This window comes from Simochromis diagramma, unplaced genomic scaffold (genome assembly GCF_900408965.1).
Source record: "Simochromis diagramma unplaced genomic scaffold, fSimDia1.1 OVJJ01000753.1, whole genome shotgun sequence".
Lineage (NCBI taxonomy): Eukaryota > Metazoa > Chordata > Actinopteri > Cichliformes > Cichlidae > Simochromis > Simochromis diagramma.
Genome location: NW_024387523.1, coordinates 17364472 through 17386824, shown reverse-complemented (window position 1 = coordinate 17386824; position 22353 = coordinate 17364472). Strand labels below are relative to the sequence as shown.

At 42.8% G+C, this 22353-nt stretch overlaps 1 protein-coding gene across 1 annotated transcript in view; it reads right to left on the bottom strand.

Moving 5' to 3' along the window:
* The window catches only part of dlgap3 (discs, large (Drosophila) homolog-associated protein 3), a 149203-nt gene that overhangs the window by 23625 nt on the left and 103225 nt on the right, over positions 1-22353 (bottom strand). The window contains exon 3 of the mRNA XM_040020075.1: positions 237-1393. Within this exon, the coding sequence (XP_039876009.1) occupies positions 237-1319 (1083 nt within the window). The 5' untranslated portion in view covers positions 1320-1393. The remainder of the gene's footprint in view (positions 1-236; positions 1394-22353) is intronic.

The following is a 22353-nucleotide window of genomic DNA, read 5'->3' as shown; positions in this document are numbered from 1 at the left end:
AGATGTGAGATGGTCGACACGTTTTTATAAAGTCCCGTACACAATGATAGTTGTCGTTATGGCAGCGGACTAATTAGCCTAATCTTCAAGGGTCTGAGACAGTGGAAACAGAAAAACAAAAGTTCAAGACAATCTTTTCATTCCTTAAAAAGAATTTTTTTTGTCTTTTTTTTGCTTAACACCAAACCACATATATATTTGATTACACATTTGCTGATATGTAGGGACAGACACACCTGGAGATAGTGGAAGGTCCTCTCCTTGAGCTTGCTCTCAATGGGCACCAGGGCTTTGTCATAGGCTCCTCCTCTGGTAGAAGGATACACCTCTCTAGCCTGACTCACTGTCATGGCTGACCAGGTGCTCCTCTTCAGGGAGTGACCGTGATGCCCGTGCTGTCCTCCTCCTCCCTCACTCCCCACCAGAGCCATTGTTGTGCAGGCCATGCACTCCCCAGACCCCGGTCCGCCGCCTCGTTCCTTGGGCTTCTTCATGGTGAGCTCCTGAATGGCAGCATCCAGGCTCTCATGTCCTCTGGGATACCCCGGTCTACCCCCACCTACCAAGTAGCTGCTGTCACTGTCGAGGTTGTCATCGGAGCTCCACCAGCCCGCTGTCCGGCTGCGGTGGCGTCTGCCTGACTCATGCCGCGAGTCTCCACTCTTGCTACGTTCTCGAGACTTGTTCCTCCTGGTGGAGCGAGACTGGTGGCCTGAGTAGTGGCCCTCCTCCCCTCCACTCCTGTGGCCCCCACCTCTCTCGCTCCTGTAGTCCCCTCCTCCCCTCGTACCGTTGTACTCCCGTTTGGATGGCGCCTCCAGGGAATGGGACTTGGCAAAGAGGCGCTGCACCGAATTGACCAAGTGGCGTATGCGCGAAGGGCTCTCACTGCGTTGCTCAGCACCCCCACTGGCAGTGCGCTGGTATTGCAGTGTGTGGAAGCCATCATGATGGAAGGGCACCTGCTTCTCAAACTGGTCCATCATGTTTGAGGGCATGCGGTGCATCTTCCCCCCGTGGCCTGAGGATAGGCACTCTTCACAAGAGTCAAATGACTGGAGAGGTGGGTGCTGGTTGGGGTGGGAGCGGGGAAAGGTGCCTCCTCCAGAGTGACTATGGGAGTGTGAGCGGGAGTGGTGCCTCTCCAGCGCCAGGGCCTCAACGGGACCTCCCCCAGGGTAAAAGTGGCCATCGCTGTGACCGTGGTAGTAGTCTCTGCCTGGACCGTCACAGTCATCAGGTGTGCAGTGGCAGGGACCTCCTCCACCACCACCCGAGGAATGCTGAGACATGCTCCGGCTGACATGGTACCCTTTCATAGGCGCCGGGGCATGGTGTGCCGTCCGGGCCGAAAGGGGGCGCTGTGGGCGTGACAGGGCTGCACCTCACTCACCTGGTGAGAAAAACAAGAAATAATGTGAAGACATTTTATTTAAGTGTAGCAAAGGAACAACAATTGCAATGTTGTAGACTGTTTGGATGAGAGTCATTTTTTTTGTCTAATTAGGCCTCTCATACCTGTCAGAAAGGACTAAGACCTCAAAGGGATGTTTTTTTATAAAACTTTGAGTACAGGTATAAGGTAAGATTAGAGGCTCACATATGGGAGGTGCAGCGATGGGACATTTGTGGTAGGAATTAGATTTTGATGATTGATGTCAGGATTATTTTCTTTCTTCTTTTCTTCTTTTTAATGCGTGAATTGAAAGTGAAAACAATGCAATGTTTTTTTTCTGATTAACATTTTTATTGATGTTACACTTCATTTTTTACCTAACCAAAGACAAAACAGAGCAAACGCGAACATTCATCCCGCGGCTGCAATAAGCGGCCGGAGACAGCTTTCCTCTTTATATTCATCTCTAAGACTGCAGGGCTGATAAATCAAGAATATTAGCTTTTCTTTCTCTCTCAGCGTGTATCTTCAGTTGTTCTTCTCTCTCTATCTAACAGCTTTTGCTCCTCTTTGACATTTATCGTTTTATTCATCTGCCCAGTGCTCCGTGTTATCTGTCGTTTTCTCCATCTAGGCCTGCAGGGAGTCTTTGAGCATTCCTGTGATTTAAAGCCGAGGAAAGCAGGTTGTATATTGATTACCTGCATCCGAATGCAAAGGAGCTAGAGAGTGGCTGCAAGCATCCAAGCATACTGCAGAGGGATTTCGGCAGATGATTACCAAATGAACAGCAACATGATATCAATGGGACTAGGTGAAAACCAACCCTACTGTTGCCTCGAGAGGATGAAAGTGTAGTGGATGATGGGATCCTCTCCACAAAGCTAATGCAGGACCTGAAACTAGTGTACCTTGTCAAGCAGCAGTAAAACCTAAGTAAAAGTAAACAGAATGTAAACAGGATGAGGGCTATCTCTGGGTTTCCTTTCTCCTCATGACATGGATAACAACTGAGATTACATTCCAAATGTGGTAATCATGTATTTCATTGGACTGGCATTAATTGCTGCTGGTGTAATCACATCCTCTATTAACCACTTCTCCACTAACTATATAATGAATCACGGGCACACAGCCTGTTCATAATGCACACGAGCATTTGCCATCATTTCTAAATTTGATTAAATTGAGATTGAATTACTCGATGCGAGCCAATATCGAGCTGCTCGGCTGGATGGGATTCACTGAGCTCCTGCGAGTGTATTTGCACTTGTGTTTGCTGGCTTTCACGCTGAGATGAGAGATAGGGGACAGATGCTGGGATAATCATTAAATAGAACGTGGCCTGTTTGCCTTGATTGGCTGAATGAGAGCTGCCACCCAGAAAGCTCACCCACATCTAGCCGTGTCATTGGTGTGGCCGTGACGACGGGCCTCTCCAAGTCAGCATCCAACCATGGACAGATTTTAGACAGTTGTGCCACCTGGGCGGACCGAGCCACCTCTCATTAACTCTGTGGCTTTATGATCATTTCACTGCCAAAAAATAAAACCTGTAAGCATTTTCCTTTTTGACAAGGTATAAGCAGTGCACAATTCCTACGGGGAAATGTAACAATGCTGCCATTACTCTGCAATACTCTGCATGTTGCAGTGAAAACAACAAAAGCCCAGAAGCTAATAATGACAGTAAAGTCAGTAGCTGTGACATTATGAATTATTATCATCTTCCTTTTGTCGTTCTATCCCTCATTCCTTGGTTGTGTGTTTGTGTTGCTTCCAGCAGAAGTATTTTGATGATTTTTAAAAATCAGGTGGCAAATGGTGACCCCTTAAAAAATACTTGAAAATTTTGATAGTGGGTAGATCTTGTGTCTCCATAAACATGAATTAGAAGATGGGACTGCCCTATAACAACACAGTAGTAATGCTGAAGCACAAGATTTAACCTCAAGGTAATGGAGCTGACAAAATGCACTCTGGTTATGTTAATTTCTAGTCTTTCAGCTACACTAGTAATAAAAAAAAGTGGTGTTTTGGATCCCATTATTAACACAAACATTTCAGTCCAAACCGATATAGTTTGGATTATTCAACATTAAATAACCACAGTTAAAAAGATTAATCGAGAAGGAGAACTACTAATACTACTATACAGTCAAGATAGTATCTATCTTGGTTGAACAATGGGACGGTCTAAGGAGCTCAGTGAACATTTAAGAAGGAGAATGATAGACTCACAAAAGCTTGTAAGGTCTCTTGGAGTGATTTCAAAACAACTGCAGATTCCAGGATTATCATTACAAGCAATTCTATGTAGGTACAAGTTATTCAGATATATCCCCAGTCTGCCAAGGACTGGAAGAAGACCTAAACTGCCACCCTCAAATGAGAGGAAATTGGTTAGGATGTTCAAGAACAACCCAGGAGCTGTTTACCCTGATTGTTTGCATGTTTGGAGGCTTTCAGACCTAAGAACACTGTACCAACAGTCAAGCATGGCGGCAGTAGGATCATGGGCTGGGGCTGTTTAGCTGCCAGTGGTACCTGTACATTGCACGAAAGAACAATGAAGAAAGAGGACTTCCTTCTTCAAATTCTTCAACCTCACCTCAAGTCAACAGCTAGATGATTGAAACCTGGACACAATTGGGTGCCTCTACTGGCCAATACTCCTTTTGTTTGAAATGCAGAAAGCAGACTAACCATATGAGAGCATGAGGGTGGGAATGGATGTTTGTGTCTGTGTGTGCCTGTATGTCTGTGTCTATATGTCAGGTTGGGTATCAGACGCCACCTCTCTGGGGACATCTCAGGCCCTCCAAGGTTTGGAGGCCTATCTCCACCCACCACCACTTCCCCTGCCAGTGGCGGACTCCCTCAGGTGTCGGTGCGTTGGTGGTTCTTTGTGTCTGGGGGTGGGCGTCCGGGTACACACCGCCTCACTCCTTGGCGGCCGCTTATCGGGGCCTGGAGCCTGGGGCTCGCTCGGGCCACTTCGGAGGTGGGGTGCCCCCGGCCTCTCGGCCTGGGGCTCGGTCACTCAGGCACAGCTGGCTGCCGGCGGAGCTCACGGGCGCGTCACTGCAACCCCCCCTGGCTTCTGCTCCGCGGCTGCTGAGTGAGCCCTCATCTGGGACTCTCCTCAGCTCTTACTGGGACAGTGGCGCGGCTGCCCCTCTGTTGGTCTTCCTTGGTCTCTTGTGTTCTGGGGGCCTCTGGATGTCTGGAGTTTTGATCTCCTCCATACCTGCTTCATACCCTGGAGGACGGGGCTGTGGCTCCCCACACTCCCTAGCAGATCGTTACATGGAGAAACCTTTGGAATGCAAGCATGCTGATCCACACAGGTATGCACACAGGTGTACACACGGGTATTCACAGACGCGGACTACAGCTTTCTTGGCTGCTGCCTCAAAGCACATTGTGCGCTGTCTATCTTGCGGGCTGCACAATATCGTTTATTATTTAGTATCTACTGATATCTACTGCTAGCTAGTTTATTGTGATGGTGCCGTTTTTTTATTATGTTGCTCTTTGTTGTTTGCTTTCTCTTCTGTTTTTTTTCTCCATACAGGTGATCCAGGTGTTTTTTTTGTTTGTTTTTTTTTGTTTTTTTTCTTTCTTCCCCCCCTTCTCACCGTCTCTTCTCCCCTTTGGTTTTCTTTCTCTCCCTCTCTTTCTTTCATTCTCTCTCCCTGTCCTATCCCCCAGTCATGTTTGTCCCGTTTGTAGCAACTGAAAATAAAATAAATTCATAATTATAATAAAGGTCAATCAAATGGACCAATATGGCAAGGCCATGATGATCCACTTGGTAAAATAAATCCGCTTGGCATTTTTCTTGGCCTTAAGACAACAATTCTGATGGCTAAAGATCCAAATGGGACACAAAAAAAAAAGAAAAAAAAAGAAAAGAAAAAAAAAAAAGAAAAAAAGAAAGCAGACTAACCTTAAGCTTCTTGGTCTGGTCCGAAAACCAAAAAGTTTAAATGAACATTAACAATTGAAGCAATGTTCGGATAATATAGCAGCTAGCATTGGGTATTAGTAAGGCCCCAGTAAAACAGGCTTGGAGACTCGTTAGCAACCATTGGTCTCCCTAACCGACTGTGAGTGATTGCTGAGAGCTGCTGTGAAATCGATTGCTAAGCTGTCGCACAGGCCTAAAGACCAATCAACGATCCCATCATGAAAACCTTGAGAATGAGCACCATCATTATCTACTATGTCATCACTCTGTGATAAAATGGAGGCTAACATAGCATTTAGATGCAAACGCATTGGTAGTGCTGTTGGAGCTTGAACACAAACATCAATTTCTTCTGTCATAAGTATACAGGTCAGATAACATCAAGGATCTCTTGTGTATTCTGTTTTACATATAAAAATGAATGTTGATATTTCATGTTTTAACAGCGATTCAACGTTGAATCTGAATTCAATATGAAATAACTTATTGAGAAAGATATTTTATGCAGTGTGTTGTACTAGCAGACTGCAAAGTGAGCACCACCACTCTGCCTGAAGGAGTAAATTAAACCCTGTTCTGTTTATTATGAAGTCTTTGGCTTTGGAGCAAGCTGCTGGCTGGGAGCTGTCAATCACAATGACACACACACACACTGAACATGTGGCTGTGCACACACACACACACCAAAAGGAAACATTGCACACACAGACCGCTAAGATAGTAAGGTATGAAAGACACATCTGAACTTTGGCTGTCACTTTCTCTTCATTTCCCTTTCACTTCTTCTCTCTCTCTTCTCAGTCTCTCTTTCTGACCTACTTCTATCCATCCTCCAGTCATGTCTCCTCCTCCCCAGCTCCTTGTTTTTCTCCTTCATTTTTTTAACTTGTCAGTATGTCTGGCCCTCTGCATGCCAGCACTATGTGTTGAGTTAATTACAAAGTTTGTTTCCATTCTTCATCTCATGGCCTCTGCCATCCATCAGTGTTCTCTTCTGTGCATGTCTTCTGAGATAACTGAGGTATTATAGCATTATTTACACAAATATTACACAACAAATACAAAAGAGTTTCAAGGTGCTTCTTTAGTTCTATCGCAGCCTTGTTCTCCATTATTTCTCCAAAGTGTTTTCAACACTATTTAAAGTGATTCTATGCACTTTCCCTTTTCCCCCCGTTCGTCTTTACCAGCTGAGACATCATGATAGCTTTTATTTTCTTTTTTTGCATGCGTGTATGTTTTGATGACACAACGTTTAAGCCACAGTATAGCTGTAACTTACAGTGTAGCCTGGAGTGCACTTTACCTGAAATGTAACTACATGTTGCGAGCACGCAGAGCTAAACAGCTGTGATTGATCTGCTTCACAGAAGCATGCCTTGTAAACACAGTATATTGATTAGCAGAGGGAAAACGCCTAGCTGAAACAAACTGTAAAAGGCTCTAATTGCATCTACATTGCCCACAATGCCAATGCCATAGCTACTATTCTGTCAGAGTTGCCACGTTTCTTGTTTTTATATCCCTGACAGCAAGTGAATAGTTTCCAGTCTGACATGAAATCTTCTGTCTTTGAGTAAAAGTAAAAGTGAACATGATCAGCTCAGGTTCACTCCTGATGGACTGAAAGCAACACCACAGAAATGCAAACAATAACAAAGTCAATACGGTAGTGACTCAACCCAGGGCTGCAAATAAAGGTTTTTTTGACGGCTGTTCTGTCTGTTAGTGGACTGTTTTTGTCACTGGGGCAGGATCGCCAAAACTTTTTAGGGGACTACTTCAGTTGAAAACAAAGGTTGAACTTGAAAATAGGGACAGGCACTGGGACCTTTGCACCCTTTCCCAACTTTTTGTCTCACACTTGTAACTTTAAATTTGACCTATAGCTGTTTTTTTTTTTTTGTTTTTTTTAAAGTCTCTGATGGATTGGATCGTAGAACCGGATGGCAGGGCAGCTGGTGCGATGGTTTCTAGTTTGTGTTTTCCTTCAGTAATTCTATTACTGTTTGGTAACCTTCCCCCTCCTTTCAGCGTAGGCAGAAATATTCAGTAACTGCTCAGTTGGAGCCGTACAACACGCTGCTATTGTTTAACACTGCTTGGCATCGAAGTGATTGTTACAGAGGCTTTAGTCTGGAGCTGTTTCATTTTAAATATTCATGCGCTCATGCCAGCTGCTCTGACCCACTTTGCTAACAGCTGAGTCTGCCCGCTCTCCACTGTGTCTGTAGCTAGTAGGTCAAAGGGTGTTTCAAATCAGTGAAATGTAAAATTTAACACCTGGAAAAGTCTAATTGATAAATGCTTTTTTTCTTTTAACTATGATTTTTTTTATTGCCTGTCTGAAGGCAAGGTAGCTCAAAAACATCATAAGAGATTTTCATCAAGATTAGTAGGGAGACAGATTTTGTTTCAAAGAAAAGACTTTCCTTAGACTGAGATGGCAAACCAGTTGTAGGCAGGAAAAAATATAGCTGCATGATATATGCCCACTTCTAATCAGTCATCAGCATCTACAGCGTGGCTGGAATTGTTTTCACTGTGAGTCTGTATGTGAGTTATCATGGCAAAATACGGCTGTGTCACATGAGGAAACAGAAGAAAAAAGAGGAAATCAGGATGCACAAAGTACAGAGGAACAGAGGAACTGGGGGAGAGAACAAGAGGAAAACACTTAAGAGCAACGTACAATCACAAATCCCCCAAAAAGTTGGGCTGCTGTGTAAAATGTAAATAAAGACAAAATGCAATGAACTGCAAATCCCATGAACCAATATATTATTCAGAAATGAAATAGTTAAGCTTGGAGAAAAAAGTAGTTTTGAATTTAATGGCATCAACGCATTTAAAAAAAAATGGGACAGGGCCATTTTACCATTGTGCAGGATGCTACTTGTTTGCAGGATGGCAACATGACATTTGGTTGTTTAGGAAGAGGAGGGAGTTTTAGGAGTGGCGGCGAGAGAGAGAGAGACAGCAGAAAAAGAGAGAGAGAGAGAGTTTTGAGATGTGAGAGATTTGTGACGTTTAGCGTGTTTCGAGTGTGTAGTTACTGTGTTTTCTTTTGTAGTTTCTTTTGTAGTTAGTGTGTAGTGTTGTGGATAGTTTTGTGTTGTGTGTCAGAGCAATGAGGTGACTGCTGTCTCCAGGTAGAGAACAGGAGTGCACAGGCTGTGATGTTCTCCTTTATAGTGGACAGAAATGTTTGGAGTGACACAAATAATTTGTGTGGGATCTTATTTAATGCAGAACAGCTGATTGTTATGTAAATAGTTTGAAATGGTTATAACAAAGGGTAAAAGATAAATGGCTGCAAATAACTTTGTTTGCAAAACTCGTGCATATGATTTTAAAATTGAAGATTTAGATCAATTGTGTTAATACAGTATGTCAAAATGAAAACATAACTGTAAATTCAGACACGTGAGGCTGTGCTGAAAAGAATGATACCAAACAAGGCAAAGTAAATAGTTTTTAAAGGTGAAATGTAGAGGAAACATCAAAAGTAGTTAAAAATGGCCAATTATACCCTGGACCCCAGAGGGTTAAACACTTTTTTTAAAAGTAATGCAATAGTTACTTTTCAAGTAATTAATTACTTTTAGAATCTTGTAACTCAGTTACTAACTCAGTTACTTTTTGAAGAAGTAACTAGTACCTATAATTAATTACTTTTTCAAAGTAACTTGCCCAACACGCAAAAACATGTAAATTTTAATGTCATTTAGTCTCATCTGCGTATATCATGAATTAACAGTTTTATATATTTCTCCCCATATGTTTTTCTACAGACAGTAGCTTAATGGGGGACAATAGCAGACAATCATTTGGACAAGGCAGGCACAGCCTTGGCTTTCACTAAAATGGGCTAACGCTGCGAGGCAGTGGGTATTGTGTGCCTGAATACTGGCTTTGTTTGAATGCAGATACAATGAACCAAGCTAGAACGTGGTCCGAGGCAGATACGTCGACCCATTTAAGAAAACGAGGTGAACTTGCATAGAATGCTTATAGAATTGTAGTCAAACAATAGGAAAGTTTTTGCTAGTTTGGTGTCTGCCCATATGTGCTGGTACTTCAAAGATACTATTAACCACAGGCACTCTGCAAGCCCATAATGGCAAGTGGGACAGACAATAGTGAAATGTATGACTATGGGAATAGGAAATAATAGAGGATTGGCTCAGCTATGTGTTGGCATGCACTTCCTTTTTTTCAAGCCAGAGACATGCATGCTGGGAAACTGGCAGAAGGACTGATTTGCTCTTCTCAGCTTTTAGCCATGAATGATCTATTTTCATTTTTCCACTGTCTTTCTCTGATATGCACACAACCACACCACACACTCGCTCACACACACACACACACTGTTCTCTGGCAGCCGAGTAACTGCTGTAGCTAACCCATCATGATCCAGAAGGAATCAGGGATGATGGGAAAGATTGAAGATTTCAAGGATGACCTGGAGAAGAGGACCCATAAAAAACACAACTACAGAGCCAAGTTGAGCTACTGCAGTTTGCTATCTCTGTGCATACAGACTGGAGAGCACAGGTGGGTAAAAAGGGTGTGAAATATTAAGAAAAATAAGGAAAAAAATGTGTATATAATGGCTGTATTTGCAAGTTTGCAAGGCGCCGTAGACTTTTCAGTGGGAAGTGGCAGAAGCTAATATATAAACATGGCGGTGCTGAAAGGTAGGTTGCACATTCGCATGAATGTGTGCCCACATACACACTCTAGATGCTGAAATAGTTGTTGGTGAAGGCAGCGGACAATTGAGTGGTGCTGGAAATGCCTATGAGGGACAATAAAGAGTGAGAAGGGAGAAGAGATGTAGCAAGAAAAACAGAAGGGTAATGCTAGAATGAGAGGCAGAGGGAATATGACAGTGGATGTGTGTGCGTAAGACAGAGAGATGATGGCCACAACACAGGGGAAATATGCTCCCATCATAAGGGCAAAATTGAAGAGTGCCTAGGGGGCAATTCCTCTATTGCGCTCTCTCCGTCTCCTCCTCCTCTTGCCCTGTTTTCCCATCTCTCGTCTTTCCCATATTCCCTTGCACAAACGTGTGTTCTCCTTTTATTCTTCTACTCCGATCTCTCAGAATAGGTTGGCAGAAAATGTTCAACAAAACCAACACCATTAGTTTAAAGGAGGTGCAGGGTTAGCACGATTTTTCTTTTAAAGCTACCTGAGGGATGTCTCTGTGGTGGAAGTCTAGAATATATTATCACAGATATACATCTCTGGAAGTCAAAGACAATTCTAAGAGATATGCAATCATCTGAATTTTCCATGGATGCAACATGGTGCTATGAAAACATCAAGTGTTCTGACACAACTGGTAGTTTTCATTGCCCTTTGCACACTCCAGTGACCCATATTAGGATTGTGCTATTTTGCATGCATGAATCTGTCCACTTTGGTCAATTCAAGGCATGAAAACAGTTTGGTACAAGGAGATACTCTGTCCATGACTAAGCAAGGTTACAAATAAATATAAGAACAGCATGCTGAATAGTTATTATATATTTAATGGTCTTCTCATTGAAGGTTGAAAGTATCCTTATCAATATATCCAAGGCAATAGCGGCTCACATAACTACTCATTACAACCAAATTATACAGGAGAGCATCTGTAAATGTGCAGGACATTGAGCCTTGAAGCATATGGGCTACAGCAGCAGAAGACCACACCAGGTGGCACCTCTGTAAGCTAACAGCAGGAAACAGGCTTTGTGTAGGCTCACCGAAACTAGAAAATAGAAGTTTAGAAAAATGTAGCCTGGTCTAATGAGTCTCAAGTTCTGCTGCAGCATTTGATGTAACCAAAATGAAAGCATGGCTCCATCCTGCTTTATATTAATGGTACAGGCTGAGAGTGGCGGTGTGATGGTGTGGGGGAGATTTTCTTGGCATGCTTTAGGCGCCTCAGTACCACCAGAGCATTGTTATTGACCATATTCATCCCTTTCTGACCACAACATATCCATCCTCTGATGTCTGCTTCCAGCAGGATAACTTTTGGTATCAAAAACATGAAATCATCTTGAACTGGTGATTAAGATTGATTAAGCTTTTACAATCCAGAGGAGTGCTGTGGCTTGAGGTCCCCAGATCTGGTGACCTCAACAATCACCAGATCTTAATCTTAAAAACCACCTTTTGGATTTGGAGGAACAGGAGATTCATATCATGTTCAAATTGGTTCTTAACCTAAGAAAAATGGGGAACACTGTATCATAACATGCAAGCAAGCTGGTTGAGTTTGGATTTTTCTTATTAATATTAAACACCCACTGCATCACAAAGAATGCAGACAAAATTTAGACTGTGCACTTGAGTATGCAGAGCAGTGCAGATCTGACGGTGAACACTGTTCTTTTCCTCAACTGACAGTTCAGCAGTTAAACACAGATTTTAAGTTTATACTCTGGAGTTTTTATGTAGTTCAGCAGCCCTTTTCTTGCATGTATCTTGCTCTCCAGCTGAGATCTTGGAATTCAGTGTCTCAGTATCTGACAGATCATTTATATTGACTTATATCGCAGACCCCCATGAGAACATATCGATTCTGCTTCCCCTTCCTCTTCACGATCTGAAGATTTCCTGAGAGAGACACATGCATGAAACAGACACTTACACTGTATTATTTCTCTATTACTGTGTTACTCATATCCTCATTCCATCTACATAGTTAGACACTCTAATTTGCTCTTGGTCAGATCGTGCCGGTCTTTTGTAAATTTAACTGCCTGTCTGTGTACTTACATTTGCACATTGTTAGTGCATCACCTGGAAAACGTCCATTTCTATCTGTGCTATTTTTGATTGCAATGCTATGCTAATTAGCCCCACTTAGCCCTTAATTGTTCATTATAAGGCAATGAACTTCCCACTTACTTTAACAGCCTCTTGAAATCCACTGTAACGAAAATCCCACTATTAGCTGTAATGCATCTTCTACGCTTAGAAATGTTTTTAAACTTTAACATTAATACCAATGGAATCTAGAGCAGGCAAGAAGAATATGTAGAACTCAATACAATGCTTTTGATAAGCACTTGCATCCAACCAGTGTTGACTGTTGACAGAAGTCTGTAACCCAAAGTGGCCCATAGTGTCAGAGCTCCTGGTATGCTGAAAGACTGAGGGGCACACAAATAACTTCACACTAATTCCATCTGTGCTTCTCATAAATACACAGTTAGTTTTTTATTTAACTGATGGTAATTTTTTTCTTTGATGAACACTTTAATCTTCGTGAAAACTGTATGTGTGAGAGGACATCCTTCATGATTTAATGCATCTTTAAGACAATCCGTTGCCTGTTTATGTACAAATTATTTTAAAAACCTAATGCAATTGGACTTCCTGAATTTTCTGTGACTGTCAAGACTTTTGGAGAATTTGAACACCAGCTAACTTATTCTTCATTTTCTTCTCGCCACCCTTTCAACCTTAAATATAAAAACATCAAATTGATAATGTCAAAATGCACTCCTCTCCTCTGACCATCTCATCTAACATCTATTAGTCTGATTCAGTGAGCGCGATAAAAAAAAACCCCACACATTTAGCATTGAGCTGTATGTTTATGCCACTGAAAACAGCCTGAGAGAGCTTCTGACTGTGACTTAATGAGAAGGAAAATACCAACACCACTTAGCAGAGTGCTGCTCACTTGTAATTGGCCTTCATTTTCCCTCTCTGCCTCAGATAACATGTGAGGACATGAATGGGTGTATTAGATGGGGATAAACAGGGATCACAGGTGATGAAAGAACAATGTAACAGGCTCGTTCAAACAATCCGCCGTCAGACATCAGGGGTTAACCCTCTGATGGTGAGTCCTTCCATACCGACATGCACGCGATGTAGCTAGAGGCTAAGGCCGTGATTATACTTTCCATGTCCGCCAGCCTGCCTGGGTCAGAGTGACATAAATTTTGTCATCAGACAGAGAATGTGCGGACATCCATGTGCTTGCCAGATTTTTGTGACTTTACATCATAGTGCAAGAACTGAGCATGAGCCCCAGGCGACGGACTTCAGGTGGTCTTCAAAGAAGATAACAGGAATGTCTAGTCGGCCATTGTGTCTCCATCTGTTCACAACAGAGTATAATCAAGGCTTAGGTGTCCCTCCCTCCTTCCTTAAGGTATAAAGAGGGAGTACCTGAAATCAATATTTTTTTTAAGTTGAAAGATGGGTGTGGTACGAGACCACATGAGGGGCTCCCACATTGGATTTAATATTTCACCCCCACCTACTTATTACCTTCCCCCTTTTCCTTTTTTTGTTTCCTCCTCATTTCTCCTCTGCGTCTTTAATCTCCTTTTCTCAGCCAGTACCTCGTCACTTTACAAATATCTTTCTTTCTTTTTACCTCCACCTCACTTTTTGTTTCTGCCACTCTCTCTATGGATTGCTTCTCTTTCTTTCCCCCCATGAGTACCTTGAGCCGCTTGTGTTGTTTTACAAACTCTCTTGACAGAAAATCAAAGGTAGATGCACAGACCGAGGCTTAGAAAAGAATTAAGTCACACACCAATGGCAGCTATTATGTTTTCACAGTGTCATAAAGAACAAAAGCCTTTGAATTGTTTTTTAAACCTTTTAAAGACATCTTCGGTTTGTTTTTTTTTTGTTTTTTACTTGAGTGTGTTATTTAACTTCATTCGTAGCAAAAAGTCCTTCAAGAAGCTAGCTTCACAAGTCATTGTGAACTGCCTCAGAATACATATTTGGGCACTTTTTATAATAATACCAGAACTAACTTAAACTTAATTGTTTATTGGGATACAATGAACAATCATAAAATTATAACAGTCAAATCTGATAAAAAAAAAAACTCTTAAAAGTTTGCTGATTTTTCTCCAAAATAGATTTTAAGTTTGACTCATTTTGGTTGTTTTTTTCCCCTAAATTTGGGATTTGTGGAGTGCCATGTCTCTCTTTTGTAGCATCTTATGAAACAAGGTAAAGAATGAACTTTAATTCTGAACTGCCATTATAAACTGGCAGGAACAATTTGCTCTTCCCAGCTTTTTGACACAAATTAACTCTTTCATTTCTCACTCTCCTTATCTCACACGCACAGACATAAACACAGTTTTCTGACACATAGAAGTCCTTCTTATGCAAATTTTGAATATCTACATTCCCCTGACTAATGAGAAAAATAACATCTGCTCTGGATGATTGCGTGATCTGATCAAAATGCTCCAGAAATTCTTTTACATGCAACTTGCACTCACTTTGTTCTACATTTTCTGAGATAGAAAAAAAGAAATGTAAGTTATTATATGAAAAAATACAAATAAAAATCCAACTGCTTATGATGTTCTGGGCTTATTTGACTGACAGGTGAGTAGGGATGGGTATCGTTTAGGTTTTATCCGATACCAGTACCGGTACTTTTGAAACGGTGCCAGTGCTTAAACGGTGCTCGAACCGGTGCTTAAAGAATGGAGAACACACACTTTGTCCAAAAACCTCTCATGTTTAGCTGTTTTTTTGTAAAAAGATAACAATGTTAGCCTTTTCTGCAGCTATGGGGCATATATGGTATCACTCTTGGCTGGAAGCAGTGCTTAATCAATGGAAAAAACACCAAGTTTGTCCAAAAACCTCTCATGTTTAACTGTTTTCCACTTTTTCTTTGGTCATTTTAGCCTTTTTGGCCAGGGTGAAGGGAGTATCTGCCATCAAACAAGAAGACAGCCGCATGTAACTACGATGGTGTTTGCTAGTTCACCTTACGTGCATTAATGTAATAACGTGGTTAGCACGAACAACATTAAGCTACTCGCTCAGAGAAGAACGGCTGCTGCTGCTGCCATCATCATCCGTCATCATTTCTGCTACACTGGCAGGGCTAGGGGCCAGGACTCTCCTCTTCGGGTTCTTGGGGGATGTTGCTAACTCCGGGTCCGATAACAGGCACCACTCCCGCAGTAGATGTGCACGGTGTGAGGTCTCGCAGCAAGCTATCAAATATGGCGCATTTCTCGGCTTTTAAAAAACGCTATGCGTCGCCAGGTGTTTCATCAGATTCAAGGTGTTACCTCCTTTGACAGTATCACAGTATCACCTTAAAGCACTTGTTGCAGGCTGCTGAGTTTGCATCTTTTGCTGTGAAGTACAGCCAGCCTTTTTATTCTGTAGCTCTGCTCTAAAAGAACGTACGTACCTGGGCCCGCCTACTATCCTCGGAAAGGTAAAATGATTGGCTAGAATCCAAAGTGTGTGACGTCTCAGGAAAAAAAGCACCGAAATAAAGCACCGAAATAAAGCAATGAAATGTGCGCTGCTTTTCGGTCTGGTTACTACCATTTATGTCAGAACCGGTGCCATAATGGCACCGGATACCGGTACCCATTCCTACAGTTGAGCACCGAGATGCAAAAAATCACAGCAAGACATACAGGAGTAAAGACAAAATCAAAGGAAGTAACTCTCAAATAATCATCACATAGTCACTCTGGTGGCAATTTACAACTTTAACAGTAATGTAGTTTTGATTCCCAGACACTTTAAAATCCTCCATGTGCTGCACATGCATGTTCAGTGCAGCAATGTCCAAGATCGTCAAGAAGAGCGATGAACACATACAAACACACACATACATCCATACATTCAAACAGCCTTCTAACCAGCTGACTCTAGTGTTGCTAGGTTACTTGGTGAACTAGACTACTACATGTAGAATAAATTTGCATAAATATCACACAATTGTCAGTATACCATGAAACAGTGGAGCAGAGTATGCTTTGAAGAGTACTGGTGATGAGTCTTACTTCATTTTCCAAGTGTAAATCTGTGATCAGGAATCAAATATGTGTGTGTTTACTGATTTGAAGTACAAATTTCAGCACGTTTGAAATGCAAATAAAGTATACATGCAAAATGTCTACATGTATTTGCATAATGCATGCATGTCTGCATGTGTGTGCCAGCTTGGGCTGGTGCTTTGATCTAGGACTGCCACATTAGTTGCAGTGAAGGAACGTCTGCTCTCCAGACTTTTAGCTGTGAGTATACATTAATATTATTCATGTTTTATGCTTGAGCCAGTGCAGTGCGAAGGCAGTCTGTGGACAGTCACGGACGGCCTGTCTACCTACAGAGTGTTTGTTGTCAGATAGAGGCAGTATCACAAACATGTGATACAACTGATCTGTGGACTATTCTTGCTGGTGCTGTTGTTGATCCAGCAGTCAGCCACAGAGAAGAGCAAAGTTGTAACATACAATAAAGAAACTGAGAGGTTAAAAATAACGATGAGTGTCCACTGCAGCTACTCTCTGCACTTTTCCTGCTCTGTTCTGGTTAATTTTTTGCACTTGTCCTGTTCTTTGCAACTTTGCTGTTGCAGACAGACTTGTGGGACCATAATTTACGCTTTAGTTATGATGGTAATTCTACTTCACCATCTTGATTTGTTTACATCATGGGACATCATATACACAACTATTGCTGACCTACTGCATAAACACACACAGAGCCTTTAATCACCATCCCTGGTGATTGCAATCGTGTTAATCTGGACTCCACTCTGCCAACTTTTAGGCAGGATGTATACTGTAAAACATGAGCCAGTAAATCTCTGGACCTTCTGTCCAAACACCAGAGATAGATACAGAACCACTGCTCTGATCCTACTAGGTAGAAAAGACCACAACCTGGTCCTGTTAATACCTATCCCTGTCCCTGTGGTTCAAACACTTCCAGCTGTAGCGTCAGGAAAACTGCAAGGCCTGCTTCAACATTGTAGACTGAGGACAACATCAACATACTGTATAGACTACATCACAGAATATATAAACTATATACACAGTTTTGCAAACATGTCACCATCCCAACCAGGACTGTGAACTATTTTCCTGATAACAAGCCACGGATTACCCAGATGAATGAAAAGAAGACCGTCTAAGTGTAAAGATTGGTGGGAGCTGGAGACCAAACTCCAGCTGAACTCAAGAGACCATCAGCAGCAGGGAAACCTGGACAGGGTTGCCCTCCTGCTAAAGCCATTCTTCAGTGGATTCAGTACTGAGCACTCCTTTCCACGCAGCACGAATCTTACCACCTCCTCAGCCACCTGACCATGCCACATTCCACCAGTCATCCCCTGTGCCCCCAACCCCCAACCCTATCTTTTCTCAGATTCCTCTGGCTGTACATATGACTGTGACAGCTAGTCAGTTGAGGAGACAGGTGGAGCGACTACACCAAAGCAAAGCTCCTGGCTCTGACTGCATAAGTCCAAGGGTCTTGAAGTTCTGTGCTACCCAGCATCTCTTCAGCCTTAGTCTGCTGCAGGAAAGTGCAGGACGAGGAGAGTGGAAGTATCGAAAAAAAGACCCTTCTGGCCTTAACAACTTCAGATATCACATATCATGTAGGTGCTAGAAAGACTAGTTGTTTAGCTAGCAGATGAAATATGTTCTCGACCCTCTTCAGCTTGCTTACCTAACTCATGCTGGGGTGGATTGTGCAATGTGCTCACTCTCACCTGAACAGTAAAGGTGGCATTGTGAGAAGCATGTTTTCTTTCTCCAGTGCCTTTAATGCCATCCAACCACTTCTGCAGACTGAGAAGCTGCTCAGTGCATCACCACTTTCTCTGTCTCCTGGATTACTGACTATGTGCCAGAGAGGCCTCAATTTGGGGCACCACAGGGGATGATCCTGTTTACTCACGCACCTCATATTTTAAGTAAAACAGTAAATCATGCTATCTGCAGAAGTTCTCTGATGGCACTGCAGTGCTTTGGTGCTGGTGAAGAGCTTTGTGGAGCAGATACACCTAGTCCTGAATGTCAGCAAAACCAAAGAGAGAGCGGTTGATTTTAAACCTACTAAGTCCAGAGACTGAAACACTGGACAGCCACAGGTACTTGGGTGCTCTCCTGAATGACAGACTACACTGGAGGACCAACAATGATGCTGTGTACAAGAAGGATATGAGCACAATCTACTTTCTGAGGAGACTCAGATCCGTTAATCATTTCAGCAAGATACTGGACATCTTCTGCCAGTCTGTAGTAGCAAATCCCATTTACTTTGCTGCTGTCGGTTGGGGGGAGTGGAGGAGTTTGAGTCACTGAAATAACTACTCTCCATCATGGACCATCCATCGTACCCACTCTGTTCCACACTGCAGGCACAGCAGAGCTCATTCTCCCTCTGACTTATCCAACCCTGCTGCCATATAGAACCCTTCAGGAAATCGTTCATATCGTTCTCTGTAAAACTCTGCGACAATCCTCCTTTTTGTACCAGATGAACACACCTGTCAGGACATAACACATTTCTGTATCACACTTTCTTGCTGTTTCTTGATTTATTTATAGTGTAAATATTATTTATTAATAGCATTTAAAATACTGTATGCTAAAAAAATCTCACTCTTATCTTTCTATTTTTCTTCAACTTAATTTTTATTATTTTATTTATTTATCACTTTTTCTGTATATGGTACTATTACTATTAATAGATTTTTTATTTTGCGCATTATGCTATTTCTATTCTTTATGCTGCTGCTGCTGTAACATAGTAATTTTCTTTTGAGGGCTCAATAAATTCCATCCATTCATCCAGCAGCTTTGAGGGTAAAGCTAATACAGAGGCAGAGCTGACTCCACTGCTTTCCTTCCCTTTCATTTGTTTCACTCCTTTACTTCCCTCTTCCATTTTTTCTTATTCTTTATTATCCCCATCACACATTCCCTTCACACCAGTCTCCCTTACTTTATTACAGCCAACTAATATCAGTGCTCAAAGTGTAGTGCACGGTCTGAAGAGTTCCAATATTGAAAATACGGAGGACGCTTATTAACACTTAATGTCATTAAGGTGCAAAATAAATAGTTTAGAGGTCACTAAATCGGATGTGTATACATCATTTAGTCAAAAGGCAGGCTGTGTCCGCTGTGCCACATGCTGCGTGTGTCAGTAGTCAGATGGATTTTTACACGTGCACGTACACATTTGGGAAAAAACACACACACACGCACGCACACAGCACACAACGTACAGATACACACAGAAAGATAAAAACCGTATTGTGTTGAGAGTTGTTCTGTCACTCCTGCCGATAGGGACGCAGCTGTGCAATAGGTGAGAAATAGCAGGCAGTGAAAGTATTGTGTTTTGAGGCAGAGATAGTGTGTACATGTCTGCTACCTTCTACTAATGGCTTTAGTTGTACCCCATCAAGCCACTACCACCAACACACACACACACACACACACACACACACACACACACACACACACGGTTACGACACAAAGGGAAGACTGAACGTGGAGCTCTGCAGGGTGTACACTATAGTGGTTTTTGTGACTGAAAAGCCCCACTCATGTTTTACATCTAGCCATTTATCCTAATACTGAAAGAAAATACCCAAACAAGTGCTGCGGTAGGCTGTACTTCTCTGCTTTGAGTTCATATCTTGACACAATAAATGCCTGATGTGAGACGAGAGCAAAGCTGTTAGCTTAAGGATGTGGGGTATTTAGCTTTTAACTGCATTGACATTTGGCATACAAATATGAGGTTGTGGGCCATATTATAAACATTGTATGATCCTCATCCCAGATATGACTCAGAAGTGGGATATAAATACAATGTGAGCAGTTCCAATCATGCCGTAGTGAGTAGATTAGTAGGTTTTACCAAAGAAAGCTGACAATTAAAAAATGTACACCTATGTGTACACCACTGGTGCTTCAACTGGGAGACAGGACTGAATATCTTACTTTGCCTTTCTAGTTAGACTAAAGAGAGAATAAGAAAAAGGAAAAAAAAACAAAAAACAAAAAATCAAAACCAAACCAAAAAAAAAAAAGAACTTTTCCTCAGGATTAAGACCAATTTTAAATGAGCTCTTTGGTCTTCATGCATGCTCAGTAATACAAACATTTCTAACCCTTCTTTCAGCACTTTAATGATTAGACATGGGCAATAAACCAATGAGAAGACCCGTTAAATAGTCCAGAAAAGAAAGGGGATAATAGTTTATCAGTTTATTTATGATTGGTCAGGATTGGTCAAGAAAACCTGGTTAAGTTCAAACTGAGCATCAGAATGGGGGAGGGAAAGACTTACTTCAAGCTTGAACATGTAAAAGTTACTGGTAGCAGACGGTCTGCCGTGAGTATTTCATAAACTGGGTCGATCTCTCAGGTTTACAGAGAATGGTCTAAAAAGGACAAAATATCCAGTAAGCAGCAGGTTCCTTGAGGCAGATGGGATACAGAAGCAGAAGAGCTCACAGGGTGCAACTCCTGTGAGCTAAGAACACGAAACTGAAGCTTTATTCACACGGGTTCAACAAAATTGGACAACAGAAGATTGGAAAAAAGTTGTGTGGTCCCATGAAAGTGTTGTGGTGGGCAGATGGTGGAGTCAGAATTTGCCATAACCAACATGAAAGCATGGATCCACGTATCCTTTATCGATGGTTCAGGCTGCTGATGGTGTTGTAATAGTGTGGTGGATATTTTCTTTGCACACCTAGGTCTCCTTAGTACCAAATGAACATCACTTAAACGCCTACTTGAGTATTTTTGCCAAGCATGTCTGTCCACTTATATGATCACAGTGTACCGATCTTCTGCTGGTTGCTTTTAGCAGGATAGTGCTTCACATCACAAAGCTCAGATCATCTCAAACTGGTTTCACAAATATGTCACTGAGTTTGCTGTACTCAACTGGCCTGCACAGTCCAACTTTTGGGATGTGGTGGAATTTGAGATACATATTATAGATATGTATTCCTCAAATCTGTAGCATTTCTTTGACACTATCATGTCAATGTGGACCAAAATCTCGGAGGAACATTTCCAGCACCTTATTGAATCTCTGCCAAAAAGAACTAAAGCAGTTCTGAAGGCAAAAGGAGGTCCTACCCTTTACTAGCAAGAGAGGGGCTGAGCTGTCAACTGATCACCACCTGGTGGTGAGTTGGATCAGGTGGCGAGGGAGGACGCTGGACAGACCTGGTGCACCTAAACGCGTAGTGAGGGTGTGCTGGGAATGCCTAGCAGAGGCCCCAGTCCACGAGATCTTCAACGCACACCTCCGGCAGAACTTCAACAGCATTCCGAGGGAGACTGGGGACGGTGGAAGGAATACTTCGAGGACCTCCTTAATCCCACTGAGTCTGGGGATGAGGGGGATGACCCGCCAATTTCCGGGGGCAAGGTCACTGAGGCAGTTAAACAACTCCTTGCTGTGGATCAGGTCCGCCCCGAGTTCCTGAAGGTTCTGGACGTTGTATGTTGCATGGAGATCAGGGGCAGTACCCCTGGACTGGCAGACCGGGGTGGTGGTCCCCATCTTTAAGAAGGGGGACCGGTGGGTGTGTTCCAACTACAGGGGGATCAGCCTCAGCCTCCCTGGGAAAGTCTATGCCAGGGTGCTGGAAAGGAGAGTTCGTCCGCTAGTCGAACCTCAGATACAGGAGGAACAATGCGGTTTTTGTCCTGGTCACGGAACACTGGACCAGCTCTTTATCATCTCAAGGATACTTGAGGGTGCATGGGAGTTTGCCCAACCAGTCTACATGTGTTTTGTGGACTTGGAGAAGGCATTCGACCGTGTTCCTCGGGGTGTCCTGTGGGAGGTGCTGCGGGAGTATGGGGTGTCTGGCCCATTGCTACAGGCCATTCGATCCCTATACAACCATTGCAAGAGCTTGGTTCGCATTGCTGGGAATAAGTCGGACTCGTTCCCGGTGGGTGATGGGCTCTGCCAGGGCTGCCCTTTGTCACCGTTTCTGTTCACAATTTTTATGGACAGGATTTCTAGGCGCAGCCAAGTGGCGGAGGGCTCTCACTTTGGTGGCCTCAGAATCTCATCTCTGCTTTTCGCGGATGATGTGGTTCTGTTGGCTTCATCGGGAGATGGCGTCCAGCTCGCACTGGAACGGTTCACAGCTGAGTGTGAAGCAGCAGGAATGAGG